Genomic DNA, 18,217 nt, shown 5'->3' on the forward strand with positions numbered 1-18,217 from the left:
CTGGGAAGGAAAGCGTAGGGGTGTGTTCCCTTTTACCATGGCAATGAAACGGGCAGGAAAGCACATGACCTTTGACCTGGAAATTTATCATGTATATGATCTATAATTTTGGGGAAGTACCCAGGATTGAACTCAGGGGCACTTGACCATTGAGCCACATCCCCAGCCCTTTTTTTGGTGGGGTACCCAGGGTTGAACTCAGGGGCAGTTGACCACTGAGCCACATCCCCAGCCATGTTTTGTATTTTTTTAAAAAAATAGGATCTTACTGAGTTGCTCAGTGCCTCGATTTTGCTGAGGCTGGCTTTGAACTCACGATCCTCCTGCCGCAGCCTCCCCAGCTGCTGGGATTACAGGCGTGTGCCACTGTGCCTGTCTTTATCTATAGTTAAATATAGCTTAATACAGTTTAAATACATACATCTAAAATATAAACAAACACATTTATACATTGTGGCATTGTTTATAGTAACAACAAAGAAGGTTCATCCATGGGGAACAAGTTAAATACATAGAACATCATAAAATAAATTACTCTTTTGTCTTTTAAAAGAGTGAATAGAAAAAAAAAGTGAAAAGATGTCTAAGATATATTGCTAAGTGGGGGGGAAAAGCATATTGTACAACATTATATATAGTTCTCTTTGGATAAAACTTGCAGAAAATCAATAATCAATTTGTCTATCCTGGGATGAATCTTTAAAATTTATGGAGATTAGACAACTGAGTTCATGTTGGAAGAAAGCCAAACAAAACCCCCACCTGCCCACCCACACCTGGCACCCTCCACTACCCAGCCCCTTAGGATACCCACCTTTCTTCTAACCCTTCCCTCCCAAAATCTGGGATGAGCTCCTCTGAACTCCCTTTGACACGTTCTAGGACTCTTGAAGGCCCCCTCTGTCCACCATCAGTACTACCTGGAGATGTCCTCATCTCCCTGGGAAGAGGGCAGAGGGGTTCTAACCCTTGCCAGTGGGAGACTGGCCTGTGGGAGACTGAGTGACACCATCTGGAGCCAAGTGGCCTCAAGGTGAGAGTGTCCTGCAGATCAGGTCTTCTGTGGGTAGGAAGGAGATGCCACAGGAGTGTATCACACCAACACACAACTTGTCCTTCCTGTCTTCCTTTTCATCCCTGCTTGAGTCCGGCAGTGATGGACAGCTTCCACCGACAAAGACCAGGGTGTGGCAAGGGTTAGAATTATCCCTGGCCCTGGGCCAGCAGTGCTGTGTCAGGAAACCAGGTCAGGGCAAAGAGAGGAGGGGTTTTGCGGGACATTGGACAGAGCTGTGGAACCCTCATTTCTGGTTTAGCACCTGGAGCACAGAGCATCCCAGGGTGGAGACAGCGGAGGTGGATCTTGGTTGGCATTAAGTCTTTGGTTCCTGGGCTAAATTATATCCTGATGGAGGGACTCCCCAGTCCTGCTGTCCCCAACCCTTCTCCCTCACTGTGAATACTCCATTCCTCCTCTGTTTCTTTACTACCCGCTGGAAAGAAAAACGTGTATGCGTGGGGGGGAAAGGGCTGGGAGCTGGGGAGCGCTCTTAGGAGTCTGAAAGCATTCTCAGTGTCCCTGGACCTATGCGTTTCTCACGCCAAACATCACCCCTCCAATCAGTCTTGAATAAACATCTCACAACCTCCTACTTGCCTGGGCGTCTGAAGGACAACACATACAACATTATTTCTCTCGGCTGACTAACAATTGAGTTCAGTGTTCGCTGCAGCTTGCACTTGGCCGCAGAGGCGACGCAAGGTGTTTCACAGTGCAGATATCATGATCCCTACAATGTGAGGACCGGAGCAGGGGCCTGGGGCTAGTGAGGGGGCCACCCTGGGGACACCTCCCCGAGAATCAAGTTCTGTCCTTGAGAAGGGGAGCCAAGCTGGCAGGGGAGAAAGGTGATAGTAAATATCCACTAGAAGGCCCTGAAACAAGCAGATGTTGGGCAAAAGCAGCTGATTAAAAAAAACGGGGCTTTTACGCTTGCTTTTTTTTTTGGGAATGAAGCAAAGAAAAAGTCTGGGAACAAACTTTTGCTTATGTCCCTTTGGATTAAATGCTCAGATAATCTGCTTAGATCAATTTAGCATCTTTCAACCCCAGACCTTTGGTCCCTGTGGTCTCAGGCAGATATTGTCTTCGTTTTAGAGGTTTGGAAACTGTGTGCAGAGTAGGAAGTTAATTTCCCAGGGGTGTCAATGGTGCAGCCAAGGAAAGAACCCTAAGGGGAGCCAGTCAGAACTGGCACTGTTTGCTCCAAGCCCCAACACAGACGCCAGTCCTGGTGCTATCATATCAAAGCTATCAGACTGCAAGGGGCATGGTCCTACTTACTGAAGTCCAGGGGATGGGAGAGAAGGCACTTGGGAATAGGGTTCTGGTTCTTTCTCTTGTTTTTTCCCCCCTGTTTTGGCCGTCCTTCAATGACTGGGGATGAATGACCAGGATAACCCCTGATTCCTTGTTGGGGAAAATGACAGGAGGGCAGGGCCCCTGCAGGAGACCATAGATTGTGATGTCCCAGGGCAGAGGGGACCATAAGTCAGTCATAAGGGAGCCTCTGAGGGGTGTCTGATGAGAGGGCGGGGTGTCCGACCAGGGGCCCGTGCAGGCAGAGGGGCCTGAGTTCTGCCTGCCTCGCCGCCTAGGGTGCTGGCCCTGCTGCGGAACTGCCAGAACTCTACAGATGGGAGCAGGCCGCGGCCAACTTCCCCAGCTTTTGAAAATCCTGCATCTTAATTAGTTCCCCACTGCTTTTGTACATGGCCCACATTTTAATAGTCTCCAGGCTTCTTCCACCATTTGCTCTCTGATGTTCGGTGCGATTTCTCTTCTCCCCAAGACAGTCCCCCCGGCTCCTCCGACACCCTCCCGTCCGGGAACAACTTAAGGAACGCCGATGTGCCAAGCATGTAGCCTGAGATTGATGAGGCTGTCAGCGGGCTCTCGTGCCCCCCAGCCCTCCCCCTCTGCCATGCGCTGCTCAGATGGATGAGCCGGGCGGGGGTGGGCACGATGGGGGAGGCAAAGGCAGGGACCCGCGGAGCCTCGAGCCAGGTGTGAGCCGGTGGACAGCGTGACCTTCTGCGGGCCTGCAGAGGAGTCTGGCTGTGTCCTTCCGAGGGGGAAGGACGCTCTGGCTCCCACCCGCGTCTGTCAGTGCTTATCTGTCTCTGTGCGGGGGCTGGGGGGTGGATTGCCTGAGCTTGGTACAGCTGGGAGAATGGATGCCTTCAAGTGCATCAGGGGGAAATGACCAGTCATTTATCTCTTTCCTGCAGTGTCAGAGCCTGCAGCCATCCATCCTGGAGCCCGAGAGCCAGGGAGAGTGCGCAGGCCCCTTCCGTCAGGCTTCATGCCACAAAGGCCTGTGCTCCAGGGGCCTCTTCTTTGGTCTCCTGGAGTCTCAGGGAAGGAGCTAGGGCTGGGTGGCTGAGTCCCGGTGTCCTTGGCACTGCTGGCGACCTATAGGGCTCTGGGAGCTTGGGCTGTTGCAGTTTCCGCAGCTGCATTCTGCGGTCAGGCCTGGCATAACCATGTTTAGAGCAGGCGTTGTGAGCCTGAGGGTTCACTCAGTTATGCCCTTGGCCTTCCCCTGTGTCCCTCCCAGCTGAGGGTACAGGCTTCCAGGGCTTCTTCTCATCAGCGTTTCTAGCATGAGGCTTAGCACATGGTAGATGGACAGTAAAGATTATTATTAAAGGGATGAAGGAAAGAAATGTGTTTGATCTCAAGCTTAGAGAGTGCAACTCAGCTCACATCATTCCTGTTTTGCAGACGAGGAAGACTTGAGCCAGAGAGGAGAAGCCTCGAATAGGAGCGGGGCTTCCCATCCAGTTCCAGGCCTGGCCCATGGGACCTGAGTTCTGCCCTCTTGCTTGTCTTTGGCTGCAGAGGCCTTCCCTGTGCCAAACAGCTGCCCTCTACAGGAGAAAAGGCACCAAACAGGGATCACAAAGGCCTGGGGTCAAGTCCAGACCCTTCCACCTGTGATTTGGGGCAATTTCCTAAGGGCTCCAGTCTTGATTCTTCATTTGTAAAATGTGGATCATGGTTGTTTCAGGGGATTATTCTAAGGGCCATATGGGATGAGGGATGGGGGACTTGTGTGAGAAGGCACCATGATGCCACCTCCACATTGCACGGTAGGGTAGGCCTCGGGAGTCTCAGCGAAGGTTGCTGCAGTCCTTGTATCAGCATGGAGTGTGCTACAGACAGCTGGCTGCCCCGTGGGAAAAGTGTGCTGTCTGGCCCAGAATGGAACAGATTCTGCCTTAAGACTCTTTTGAAAGCCTCTAGATGTCCTCTGTGCTTTTACTACACCTGTTATCCTGTGGTATGTGAGGCCAGGCCCCTGGCCTGGTGTCTTTTCTCCTTTGCTTGCTGTAGGCTGGTTCTAGGAGAACAAGTCCTGCATGGATGTGCTTTGGTACAGTACATGCCTTGGCCCCCTTAGCATTGGACCCTTGGTCTTGACACCTGGTATCTACCCTGAATCCCTGGGGGTGGAAGCCCCCTGCTCAGGGACCAGAGGACTGCTCCCCCCAGTGCACACCGCTGCACTGTGTATCTGATAATGAGGATGCCACAGGGACACAGTGCTGTCCGTGTTGCGCACAGTTCCCTCCCAAGCTCCGGGTTCATTTGTGGAGCTCCATACATATTGCAATAACTTCTACCTGGTCCTCCTCTTTCTGCCCTCACCCTCCTTCAGAGTGCTCCTGTTGCTCTGTAGGCGTCATCAGGCCACTCTTGGCTCTGGTGGCTTGCCATTGCATTCAGGATGGAAGCCGGCTTTCTCCAGCTGCCTTCAGTGCTGTGCCGTCCCTGTAACTCTCTGAACCGACCTCCGGTTAGTTCCCGGCTCAGTGTGCTCCAGGGCAGACTGGCCAGCTTCAGGGCTCTTGTAAGGATGGCACCTTGCCTGGAATGTCCTCGCTTGGATATCATTGAGGTCCCCTCTTCCTCCTTTTCCAGGTTTGGGCTTTCCTGGCCACATTAAAAAAATGTAGCCACTCTCTTGTCACCCCCATATTCCAGATTCCCTGCCTCTGTGCTGTTTTTTTTTTTTTCTCCAAAGCACTGAATACCAAATGTCAGACCGTAGGTTTTTACCTGTTTATTTCCTGCATGGGTTATTTCTGATGAGCTAGAATGTAAGTTCTAGGAGGGCACCAAGGGCACAGATTTCTCTTTTGTTCACTGCGGCTTCCCTAGCGCCTAGAACAGAGCCCGCTACATAATAAGTGCTCAATAATTATTTGTTAAGGAAATAAAAAAATAAAAAAAGCAGGGCATCTTCCACTGTGGTTCTGCCATGGCTTTCAGGAGCTGTGCCCACCCTGGCATTGAAACAGGGCCAGCATCCCGGCTTCCAGCTGTGTCTCGGGCTCTGTCTCTTCTGTCTCCTTAACTGCTCCAGGTTCTGCCTTGTTGCTGCCGTTCCCCTGGGCCATGCCCATCTGGAGAAAGCTGGGCTCCCCATGTCCGGTGGCCTGAGAATGCCAGAAGGTCAGGAGTTTGGCTGAGCAGCGTAAGAAGGTGGAAAAGACGGACCTCACATTTATTGAGCACCCTGCTTGTGCCAAACATTTTATAGTCGTTGTCTCATTCGGCCTCATAACAACAGTGGGAAGTGGGTTTTGTTCTCCCAGTTTTATAGATAAGGAGGTGAAGGCCAAGTGTGTGGTTTAGGGTAGAAGAGCTGAGATTTCACCCCAGAGAAGCTTCTTATACTTTCTAGTTGTCTGTATTCCCTTGAACTACTTATTTTTATTTTTTTCTCTTGCTTTATGAAAGTATAATTGATAAAAATGACATATACATACATATGTCCCTATATATGCATATGTACATACTATGATATTGTGACATATGTATACATGGTGAAATGATTAAGTGAAGCTAACGAACACATCTATCACCTCACATACTTATCATTTTTTTTGTGTGTGCAGTGAAAACATTTAAGATCTACTCTTTCAGCAACTTTCAGGCATCCAGTACCTTGTTAATAATTGCAGCCACCACGCTGTACAGTAGATCTCCAGAATGTATTCACCCCAACTGAAACTTTGTACCCTCCACCAACACCCCCTTCCCACCTGCCTCTGTAAATATTTTATTCCTTCGGTCCATCCCCACTGTCCTCCCCTGATCTCTCCATCCTACTGAGCTAGGTTTACTTGGTCTGCGGGTCAGCCCTGTGGTGACATTTTTTTTTTGCAATGTGGGGGTTTTTCTGTGTCTTGGGGCTGGGGAACTGACTATCTGTGGTTCTGAGTTTGGATTCTGGAACCCACCCTTGCTTGGCTACTTAGTGGGGAGTGGGCAGGCACAGCACGGGCCATGTGAGGGAATGATCGCCCTCCTGTTGTGTGAATATCTGGGAATTCTCAAACAAGTGTTAGGGGCCCTACTGGGTGGTGGGTCTTCAATATGAACCTCATCTATTTTGAGTTTTATGAGTCAAAAAAAATCAGGGAGTCAACATAGCGCCCTCCTGTTGTGTGAATATCTGGGAATTCTCAAACAAGTGTTAGGGGCCCTACTGGGTGATGGGTCTTCAATATGAACCTCATCTATTTTGAGTTTTATGAGTCAAAAAAAATCAGGGAGTCAACGTAGCCAAGAAAACAGCTCCCCTAGGGAACGAACAGACGGGATTCCTGAGCCTGCCATCATGGAGGAAATCAGGTCTCTGGTCCCCGCCATTCTTTTCCCCGGTGAGGTGAGCGATAACAGTCCCCCTCCCTTCTCCCTCCATGAGTCTGAGAGTCTGATGGGGATAAATGAAATCATGATTCTTAAGCCCCTTGCTCCTCGGTGTAAGTTGATGTATAAATCCAAGGACATATGATGAGCTTATCTCCTCAAAATAATAAGCACCCAGAAGAGAAAACTGCACATTTGTATTTTTAAAGAAAAACTGGAGGCAGGTAAAAAAAAAAAATCTGAGCACTTACGATGTCGCAGGAGGATTCTTTCCATTGTGTGCCGGGCCGCTCCCTCCCATTTGGACCATAACTCTATCTCCAGGACCCTGCGTCAGAGGGAGCCCGTGATGGATGGACGGATGGATGCGCCCTGTCGGGGTGTTTCACCACAATTTCCCTTGGGGCAGGCTGCTGTTGGCAGAACCCAGCCTCCCGAAAGATGGTATCTCTTGCAAACTCGACAGCTAACAGACACCTCCTCTCTTTGTATATTTCCCCAAAGAAGAACAGTCTTAATCTCTTTTATATGGCATATTTTATTATAATCCATATATGACTTGCAGGTTCCCAGTCCTCCATCTGAGCCTAATAATGAAAGAGTAGGAGTCAGAGGCTCTGTGAGCCTGTGACATCCACGGCGTTTGCATTTTTAAATGACCTGGGATTTAATTACTCACTCTGCTCCCCTGTTACACTTTCAGACTCATCTCGTCCGCATCCTGTTAATGAGCTCGGTGGCTCCAACAGCCCAGTGGAAGCTTTTCTTTCAGTGCATTGGGTGGCAGACTTGGGGCACCTGTGTCAAAAGCTTGTGGCTTTGATCTGTACCCAAGAGGATGGCTGCCCTGTCCGGAGCCTGGGGAAAAGCCATTGCTCCTCATTGGAAAAAAATTAAAATTTTTTTTTTTTTTTTAAATTTGTGCTTTTTTTTTTTTTTTAAAGAAGACTTTCTATGCTTCAATCCTTGTTTGTCTAAGAGGTTTTTTCTTGTTTGGAGACCGATTTGCTTCGGTTTGCACAGAAGCTGTCGCTGGTGTGATGGATCGTGCTGGAACTCACCCAAGGAGTATCTCTGTTCCCAATTAGAAGTGGAGGCAGAGCTGCTTACGGGGGCCTAGGGAGGCTGCTGGCTTGGGTGACAGCTGCTGCCGCTCTGGAGAAAGTAACGATCCGTAGGTTTATATCCATGTGTATAAAATCAGGCTAATTTAAAGATGAATTATGTGTGTGTGTGTGTGTATGTGTGTGTTTTGGACCATTTTCTTTTAATGTGTAATATGTCATGGCTTCTGTCAGGTTATGTGGACTCCAAATTTGTGTGAAGTGCAAAATGAGTGTATTTTTAAAGAATTACTAAATCCTATTAAGAACCATATATATCCCGATGAGCTATATTAGAATAAAATCGAGTCGGTGACATCCCTAAGGAGAGTGTCTAGGATGTACACTGTGCAAAGGGATCTGTTCCCTTTTATCCCCCCTCACTCTGGGACCCCCTATGGTCAGGAGGTAGAGAATGGACCCTCTGCTGGATTTTTGGAAAGGGTGGTTACTCTTTCATTCTGACCTTCCAAGCCTTACCCATGGTGCTTTGCAACCAGGGTTTGCCAGAGGACATCTAGAACATTGCTCATGGAGTGGCACTCCGTGGGGTATTAAGTAGGCAACATTAAGAACCACGTTTAAATTCCTTCCATTTCTCAGAAGCAAAATCACAATAAGCATTTCTTTTAATGTTATACACCTGTATTGTTCAATGCAGCAGCCACTAGCTATATGTAGCCATGGAACTCTTGAAATATGGCTAGTCTGAATTGAGATGTGACATAAGTGTAAATAAACTACATGCCAGATGTAGAATCCTTTATTTTTTTCTATGATATTTTGCCCCACTCCCTTCTTTTTTAGTGCTGGGCCCACAGATCTCAGGGCCTCTAGAACACTAAGCATGTAATTTACCACTGAGCTACAAATTAGGCTTTTTAAAAAAAAATTTTTTTTTTTTTAGTTGTAGATGGACACAACACCTTTATTTTATTCATTCATTTTTATGTGGTGCTGAGAATCAAACCCAGTGTCTCACACATTCTAGGCAAGTGCTCTACCACTGAGCCATAACCCCAGCCCAGATTTAGAAGTCTTGATGTGAATGAATCAACTATCACATCAATGGTTTTCTTATATAAATTTCATGTTGGAATGATTATGCTTTGGAAATATTGGGGTTTGAGAAAACATAAAATAAATTGTACCTGCTTCTCTTTGCTTTTTAAAATGTGGCTACTGGAAAGTTTAAAACGTACAAGTGGCTTGCATTATATGTCTACGGGACAGTGTAGCTATGCCATGAAAATCAGAATGCTTAGAATCAATACATTAATTTAAAAAAAATCAGAATATTTTAAACTTTGGTAGCAATAACATCCAGCATTTGTAGGGCACTTCCAATATCCCAGGTTCTTTGCATGAGTGATCTGATTTTGAATCCAAGATTTGAATAGAATAAAACAAATAAAAGTTGATAAGCCTAATTTTCCTCCCCAGGTCTCGTAGGGTTTTTTTGGTGGGTCCCTTTGGAGTTTCTTCAGGCTGCATCACTCTGATTCTCACACCAACACTGTGAAGTAGACACTGTGGTCACCCCCATTTGCGTAAGGAAATAGAGGCTTAGGTGAAGTGACTAGCCCACAGCTCCCCTACTAATAAATGGCAAGGTTAGGGTCTGACTCCAGGGCTGTCTGAAAGCAGAACCTCTATGAGCCAGTTAAATATTTTGGTGATCAAGGAAGAATGCTGTCACTGTGTTTCACAGTGATCCTGGGAAAGGCTCTCTGTCTTTCTGTGCTTCACTTTCCTCCTTAAGGGACTGGACTCTGCCTGCCATTAGAGACCCCTCTGAGCTCTTTGCAGGCAGGAGAACCCACAGAAGTTTTCCTATCGTGGGATCTATTTTCCCTCCGGATTCTTACACTGTGCTTGGCTCTGGTTCAGTATCTGGTAAAGTCTGGTTCTGGGGGACTAAGAGAATAGTCTGAAATATGGCAAAGCAGGATAGAGGTATTTTCAGCAGGAGTGGAAGAAGGAGCAGGAGGAGGAAGTTCACAGCTGATGGAAAATCCTGTATAGTGTCAAGAGTGCCGTGGGAGGGGAGTACCATACAAGGATGTTCATCCAGAGTGGAGCCCAGTACCCTGCTGCAAACTACCCTCAGCTCATCATAGATGAGCCTTTTATCTTGAAATGCAAAAACTGTGGAGAGAGTTGAAGCGCGCACTGGAAATGCAAAAACTGGAAAAAGACCTTTCAAGGGTGGACCAGAGACAGTCAGGTGGAGACCTTCGGCCCAGTGAAGTGGTGGCTTCTGCAGGCAGATTGAATTGAAGGGCAGATTTTGCCCCTTACCAGTTGTGTGATATTAAGCAAGTTATAAGCGTCCCAAGCTGCACTGTCCTCATCTGTAAAATGGGATAATGACTGTGCCTCTTGGGTGTGGTGGGGATTAAGTGACACATAGCAATAACAGCTGCTGCATTGTGAAGCCTTCTTCAGGTATACAAGTGCACCAAATCCCAGTCAGGGCTCAGCTTGGCTTGGGAACTACTAATAAGATTATAATGAATGAGGGTCTTGTCGTGATCTCAAAGGTGTGTTGGGAAGATCATTCAGCTGCATTCTTGTCCTGATGTGTCGCTTTGGTAAAATTACATACTTTCTCTGAGCTTAGGGTGACTCATTTGTAAAGTATAATGATTGACTTTTATGTTCCATAAGGCCATCTCTTGTTCAAAATGCTGTGCAGTTCTGGACATTGGATTTATTTAGTGTTGGGAAGACTAGGAAATGAACTTCAAATATGTACATATGATTATTATGAATTTGAGTGATTGCGACCAGCTGTTCTTTTTTGACGGAGGACAGGACATGAGGCAACCCACTTTAATTGTTTGAGATTAGACATTTGGAAGACTTTTCTGACTTGGGAGAGAAAGAAATATGTCATCAGAGCAGGCTATGGAGCTGCATGCCCTGAAGTCATTAAAGCAGACAGTTGACTCTTTCTCTGACACTCACAGGCATTCCCTGACTCTCTGATCTGATCTCCTCCTTTATTCTTTCATGTTTCATAGTTGTTTTCCTCTATAGCACTCAGGACAGTTCATAATTGCATTTTTATTTTGTATTTAACATTTTTATGTCTGTCTCTTTAGACTATAAACCACCCAGGGGCCAGACCTAACTTGATTTGGTCAACTCCTATGTCCCTAGTCCCAGCACAGCAGTTGTCACATGGCAGGCGCTCCGTAAACAGCTGTTGGACGGATAGATTGATGGATGCAATCCAGAGGTGGCAGGTTTTGTGGTAGTGCTTGTTGATGGAGGTGGGTCCTCTATTTTTTTTTTTTTTGGTTAAAAAAAAAATCCCAGAGACCTTGCTTCTCAAGAGACTTCAGGTACCGTTCCTCCTTCCACCTTCTTTTTTCTGGGAGCTGGTCACCCATGGTGCCTTTCTTTCATGGGATTGGCCGGCCTGTGCTCTTCTGGGTGGCCGAGGAGATGGAGCAGGCAGGTAAGGTTCCATTGGGGTGGGAAGGAAGCCTGGTGGAGTAGGGCTCGATGGTGCTGCTGATCTCCATTCACCCTTCCAGATCCACTCTTTGCCCTTCACACTGCTCTGTGTCCCAGGAAGTTGACCTCGGTGGGCTGCATTGACCAGGCTCCCTGCCCTCTGGCTTCCGGTCAAGGTTGGCCAATGAGAGGGGACACGGCAGGAAGATGGAGGATGCAACAAAGCGTGCTTGGGTCATGTGTTGGTTCCCTTGTTTCCTGGCCTCTGGGATCCAGCCAGAGCTCCTGTCTGGCCCTGTCTCCAGGTTCTTGCAAACACTCCTCTGTCTCCCTAGGAGTAGCAGTGGAAATGCTCCCCTGGGGGCACCTCACCATTGATTTTTGGTTCCCTTTCTCCCATACACACCTCCTAGTACCTACACTAAACCTTCAATTCTCTGATATGAGTGGGCCATTTGTTTCCCACACATACCACTGTATTGTGTTCTTGCATCCATGAGACCTGAGAGAGTGGTAGTGTGTGTGTGTGTGTGTGTGTGTGTGTGCGCGCGCGCGTGTGTAGGTGGGGGTGGGGTATGAAGTCCAGGATCAGAGGAGGGGTTGGAGGAAAATTTTACAGTAAATCAAAATATAATCACTTGGACCTTAGGTTTCTGTTTTTACTTATTATTATTATTATTATTATTATTATTTGGATTTTAAAAATTTCTTTCATACATGACAATAGTGGAATGCATTACATTCATAATTATCCATTCACAGCACAATTTTTCATAACTCTGTATTATTTTTAAAAACCCTCTGTAAAAATGGGATTTTGAAGGGCATCTTGAGGAAGGGGTTCAGTTCCTCTCTGTTCTTTCTCAGCAGCGGGGTTGTCTCTAGCTGCCTTTTTTTTTAATTTTATTTTTATTTTTTTTTACTTAGCTAGCCCAGTGGGTTGGTTTTTCATCACTGTAACAAAATTCCTGAGATAAGTACCTTATAAAGAGAAAAGGTTTAGGGGTTCCTGTCCATGATCAGGCAGACTCGCTGTTTTGGGCTTCTGGTGATGGCCATGCAGAGAGTGGGTGGCAGAGCAAACTGTTTACCTCATGGCCAGGAAGCCAGAGAGCAAGAGGAAGAGACTGAGGTACAGTTCCCTTCAAGGGAATGCCCCTAAGGACCTCCCAGTAGTCCTCACCTCCTAAAGGTTCCGCCACCTCCTCTTAGGATTACCCTGGGGGCCGGTCTTTACCAGTGGGCCTTTGGGAGATGCTCAGCATCAGAACTCTAGCACCCAGTGACCTACCTGTCCAGCAGCTGCTCAAACTCCCCACGTCTTCAGAGCCTGTGCCCTCAGCTCCCACCCTGCTCTCTGGGGCCTGCTGGGCATCTGTCCTGGCTCCTCCTTTTCCCCTGGCTTTCAAGGCTCCGCATCCCCTACGAGCGCATGGGAACAGCCTCTCGGAGGCCGAATTAGCTTTTCATGGAGCCAAGCAGAGCTGGGCAGCCAGCCTGGCTGAGGAGAGGTCATGAGTTGCCTGACCAGAGCTGGGGTCGAGGCAGGGGACAGTCGTAGCAACTGCCAAGCCGGTGTGCTGCGTGAGAGTTTCAAAACGCTTTCCTGTAAATCAGAACTTCTCTGATCCCACCCACCCTGTGGTGTTGGACATCATTGTGCCCCTCTGTAGAAGAACAGGCTTGAGCCTCCTCCAGCGCCTTGTCCAGTCACACTACCAGAGAGAGGTGGAAGCAAGACCCAGGCCCAGGCGGAGTGGTCCCATGTCCCACCTGACACCCTTTCTGCCCGGCCTCAGCTGTCCGAGAGGGTCGTGATCTACCTCTGGAATTATGAGACAAGCTGGAAAAGCTGCCCTCAACTCCCATGTTCCTGTCCCCCCCGGAGGAGAGAGCGCCGGCCACTCTGAGTTCTACCCAGGAGCTCTGGTGGAACGTGTCCTTAGGGGCCATCCTTCCTGCCCCAGCTCTTCTGGTGGCCTGACCCGCCTTTCTGTGTGTGTTTCAGAAGTGGAGCTGCCCCTGAAGAAAGATGGCTTCACCTCGGAAAGCACCACGCTAGAAGCCTTGCTCCGCGGAGAGGGGGTGGAGAAGAAGGTGGATGCCCGGGAGGAGGAGAGCATCCAGGAGATACAGGTACTCACTCCTGGGGCTGCAGGCCCCCACCCCGCAGCACTCCGGGGCTTTTCCAATTCCCTGCACCAACCCCTCTCCCAGGTTTCTTCATTTGTTTGTTCTAAATGTATTTACGGAGCCTGTTGAGCACTGGGTTCCTGCTAGGTCCTGGGGCCATGTTAGGAAGCAAAGCAGACTGAGCCTTCCTCCCTGTGAAATAAACAGCCCACAGTCCAGGGGTGTAGACTCCTGGGTGTTGGCTTTGCCGAGCGAGTCCCTGACTCGCCCTTGCCCCCTTCCTCACCATGCAGCCTCAGCTCCTGCTCCTCAGACTTCTGGTTCTTTTCTCCCACTTCTCTGGGCCTGGGGGAGAGAGGATCTGGTGGAGTTAATGAGGATTAACTCACTCATCCTTCAAGGCCTGCCCAGTAGTCCCCTCCCTTCAGGATGGTTCATCTGTTCCCCCAGCTCCGGATTTTAATGGTGTGCACCCACCATTTCCTGTCACTTGCCTCGAATCCTGTTTATCCAGTACAATGCTCGACACAGAGTATTGTAATAATATTAACTACTGCTAATATAAATAGTGGTGTTAATAATTAAATATAATTAAATTATATTTTATTGAATTTATATCCTGTATTAAAATTTTATATTTTTGTTACCTACATTGTATATGCATAATTTTATACTCCATTCACTCACTATTTTAATTATTAATTCATTAATTTACTGAAGTGATAGTTAAAGGAATGATAATAATAATAATACCTCTCTGGTTTGTTTAATCGGTCTCACTGGCCTGTGAGTTCCATAGAGTCGGGACCCATGCTTGTTGTCACCCCTGGGTCCTCTGTACCTGGTGCATGCAGGTGCAGAGTTGGGTCTCAGTAAAGGCACTGGCCTCCTTCACGGCCACTCCTGTGCTAAGATGAACGGTCGAGTCTTTTCGACTTAGTTCCTGCTCCCCGACTTGTTTGTTCCCTCCTCTGCTTTCCACGAGCTCCAGTCCTACTGGAGATTTCCATTCACTTTAGCCTTTAGTTGTCGAATGGAACTTGGAGTCCCCTTTGTTTTTCTCTCAAGTACAACGTCCATGCATCCGGAATCCAGTTGGCTGTGCGTTCAACACAAATCCAGAGCACGGCCCTTCTCCCCGTATCCTCTGTGGCCACCCTGGTCCAGGCCACACTTATCACTTGTCTAAAGGACTGTGATGGTCTTCCCTGCTAGCACCTCAGAGGGAGTCTTTAAAAGGCCACTAAAAAATAGCAACTTTTGGTCTATAGCAAAATTGTGAGGCAGGTACAGAGATTTCCTAAATACCCTGTGCCCACGTACATGCATAGGCTCCCCCATGAGCACAGGCTCCTACCACATTGGTTACAATCAAGGCACCTACACTGATAGGCCACTATCACCCAGAGCCCATGCTTTAGTGTCCACTTTTGATGGTCTACGGACACATGGGTAATGACAGGCAACCACACTTATGGTAGTATGCACTAAAATCCTCTGTGCTTGGGCGTGACCCTCCCTCATAACCCCTGGCAACCACTGGGCTTTACTGTGTGCACAGTTTTTCCCTCTCCAGGACGTTCTTCAGTTGGGGTCCTACAGCAGCCTTTTCCGAGGGACTGCTTTCCCTTAGCAATCCACGTGTAAGCTTCCTTCATGTCTTGAGAGCTAATTTCTTTTTAGTGCTGAATAATATTCCGTTGATTGGATGGACCATAGGAGAAGGAGCTTTTTCAAGTTCAGTTGGTGCCTGTCATTCTTGAGCACAAAGCCTGCTGTGGCCACTGTTGTCTGGAGTGAAACAGGGCCCTCCCACCTCTCTGAGCAGCTCCTTCCTATTTTCCTCGCTCACTCTGTCAAGTCTTGCAGCAACCTGGTTTTGCTGCTCCTAGATCACACCAGGCCTGCTCCTCCTGCCTCGGGGCTTTTGCTCTGGCCATTTCCTCTGCCTGAGAAGTCCCAGGCTTTTGCCCCACGCCTTCTGCTCACAGTGGCGTGGCCTGACCTCTGCATTTCATACCACGTCCTGTGCCCTTCCTGCCCTGCATCTCTTGTTCCCTCACTCTGTTTTCTTCTTCTTCTCCCCTTTTCTCTAATGTAATTTGAAATCTGTTTATTTATTATGTATTGTTTATTATCTGTTTTCTCCCGATAGAGTGTAAACTCCCCAGGGTAGGAGACTTTGTTCTGCTCACGAATCCATCTCAAGTCCCCCAATAGTGCTGGGCGCGTAGGAGACCCACAGCACTTATGTGCTGAGTAGGTGCACAAGTGACCAGATTCTGATGAGTGACCCGATCCCGGTCTTTCCCCCTCCCACATGTCCTACTTTGCTAGTTACCTTTTGTCCTGAAGCACAGCTCTGTTTGTGCCACCCCGGCGTCTTGCTTAAAAAAAAAAAAATTGTGCTTCTCACTAAATAAATCCAGAGTGGTGGTGTGACCTTCCTGGGCCTCCCCTTTCTGCTCCTCAGCTAGTTTTCAGGCTTATTTTGCTGTGACTTCTTTCCTCCCTGCTCCTCAGCCTTCTTCCCTCTCTGCCTTTGGTCCTGCTGGGCCCTCTATCTGGCACATGCCTTTTCTTCCACCTCTGCAGGCACAGGTTCCATTCGGCTCTGAGGCTCAGCCTCAGTGCCACTCCCTGTCCAGCCTTTCTTGGTCTCCCCGTAGCCACAGGGCTCTCTTCTTACCTCAAGTGTCTAGGGCACCTGCTGCTTTCCTCCTTGTGAGTTTGGCCAGCCGCCTATCCCCCCCCATTGTTGGACTTTTGGATTTTGAAGGCCAGGTTTGTCACCTCTCTGTGACCCCTTAGTGTAGTGTTTGGTTACATAGTGGACTTTGACAGAATCAGCGAATGGGACAGACCCATTGCCCAGAAGCCTTGATATTGGCTTTTTTTCCTGTGTGGCCCTTTTCCTGCAGAACTGGAGGTGGGTTTGAGTTCTTCTCCTGAAACTCTGGTCTATTATAGACCAGAATATTTATATTCATAAAACTAAATGGCTGCCATGTGCAGAGCCAGGGGCTGTTCTACTGTGCTCAAAGCTGAGGCAGCATCCGGAGCCAAACAGATTCACTTGTGTTCGTTGGCTTCACGTTACCAAAATACCTAGGTAGTCAATGGTCTACAGTTTTTTTCTTTTATTTTCATTCATTTGACCAAAGTTTCATGAAGGCTTCCCTTGAGGAGGAACTGTGTCAGGTGCTGCAGAGAGGGGCCAAGGGAGACCTGCCCTCTCCACCTGTAGTCTGGTGACACACAGACAGAAAACAAGTAAGACATAAAATATTGTGTTCTTGGAAAAGTGCTATGAGATGAACACACAAGATGAAGCTTCAGTAGAAGAAGGGTCGGGGCAGATTCTAGGTAAGTGTTCTAAGGAATACAAGGGGTTTAACCTCAGTTAAAGAGCTTTCTGGGCAGAGGAACAGTGTGCTGAAGGCCCCGAGGTAGGTCAGAGCTTGTGTTGCTGGAACAGACGGAAGGCCCATGTGGCTCGAGTGTGGTGCCAGGGAGAAGAGCCCAGGGTGGAGCTGGACAGGTGGCCAGGAGCCAGACCTGTCAGCCTCAAGGGACGTGGAAGTGGCTTTCAGTTTCATGTAAAATAAAAGAGGAAGCCAATTGGAGGATTTTAATCAGGGCCGTGAATTTATATTTTATAAAGATCCCTCTGGTTCTGCATGGAGAGGAGATTGGATGTAGGGCCAACATAGTGACATTTGTTAGATTTTGTAGTATTCCTGGCTGGAGATAATGGAATCTTTGAAAAGGAATTTTTTCTTTTTTTTCCTCTTTGTTTTTTTTTTTTTTTCGATACAACCACAAACCACTATTATCATCACTGTAAAGACTGTTTAGAGTAACAGAGAGAAAAGTTATTTTAAAATGTGTTTATTTTGCAGACAATGTCCTTGGACAGGGACTGTTGGTATGTTACTGGGGATAAGCTGATTCTATAGTTGGACCACCTCTGCCCTTCACTTCTTGGACAGGACTCTCCCACTTTGCTTCCTGAGGCCTGAAATGAGCTTTGTTTTTTAGGATGTCCTGGTTCCTTCTGAGTTAAGAATCACATAGAGAGACTTCTGGTGTCAGGGCCACATTGAGAGAAATGCAGACACTGTTATGGGGCATAGCCTGGAGATTCCAGAGTCACAAGGGAGCTGGTGGGGAGAAGAGGGACAGAATCTCAGCGGGAGGAGACGTCAGTTCACTCTTGGACATTGAGGCTGCGTGACCCTCTGGGGACCAGCTCATCTGCCTCCACCCGTCTTTCACCTTCCAACCCAGAGTCTGTATTATGGACAGTAAATACCCTTATCATGAAAAATGACAGTGGAGTCAGAATTGTACTGAGATGCCAGAGGCAATGACCTTTAAATTCCAGACACTTGGAACTTACCATGATTAAATGACCTCAAGACTCAGAAGCTTTGCAAGACAGCTGTGTGATCAGCAACCGCAGTCCTAATAACTACACTGTATATTTATGCTACATCTTTTCACTGAAGACTGCACAGCATTTGTCATTGTTTTGCTTGGATTTCACTAGTGGTCCCACCTGCAGGTCAGGAAGCCAAGGGCCTGCTCCAGACCCGAGCCGACATTTCCTAGTTGTGAGCCAGAGGTCACATCCAGCAGACTCGGCTGTGTCTTTAGATGGTGAAGGCTGACCCAGAGATCCATAAGTACCATCTGCCGGTGGGTTCCTAAATAAAACCGGGAGGGAAATTGGAGAAGAATTCACTAGAACTCTTTGGAGCTCTTTGGAAGGATGGGGTTACAGGGGTAT

At 48.0% G+C, this 18,217-nt stretch overlaps 1 protein-coding gene across 3 annotated transcripts in view; it reads left to right on the plus strand.

Annotated features, from left to right (window-relative positions):
- Positions 1-18,217, plus strand: part of Dpf3 (double PHD fingers 3) — a 259,933-nt gene that overhangs the window by 128,786 nt on the left and 112,930 nt on the right. For all 3 annotated transcript variants that reach the window (XR_006851067.2, XR_006851066.2, XM_046440970.2), the window contains exon 4: positions 13,301-13,428. Coding sequence is in view for 1 of the 3 variants with exons in the window: in XM_046440970.2 (XP_046296926.1) it covers positions 13,301-13,428 (128 nt within the window). In the remaining 2 variants the exon portion in view is untranslated. The remainder of the gene's footprint in view (positions 1-13,300; positions 13,429-18,217) is intronic.

The sequence above is a fragment of the Marmota monax genome, unplaced genomic scaffold (genome assembly GCF_021218885.2).
Source record: "Marmota monax isolate L192 unplaced genomic scaffold, Marmota_monax_Labrador192_F-V1.1 WCK01_AAM20220418_F8-fsc00017, whole genome shotgun sequence".
Taxonomy (NCBI): domain Eukaryota; kingdom Metazoa; phylum Chordata; class Mammalia; order Rodentia; family Sciuridae; genus Marmota; species Marmota monax.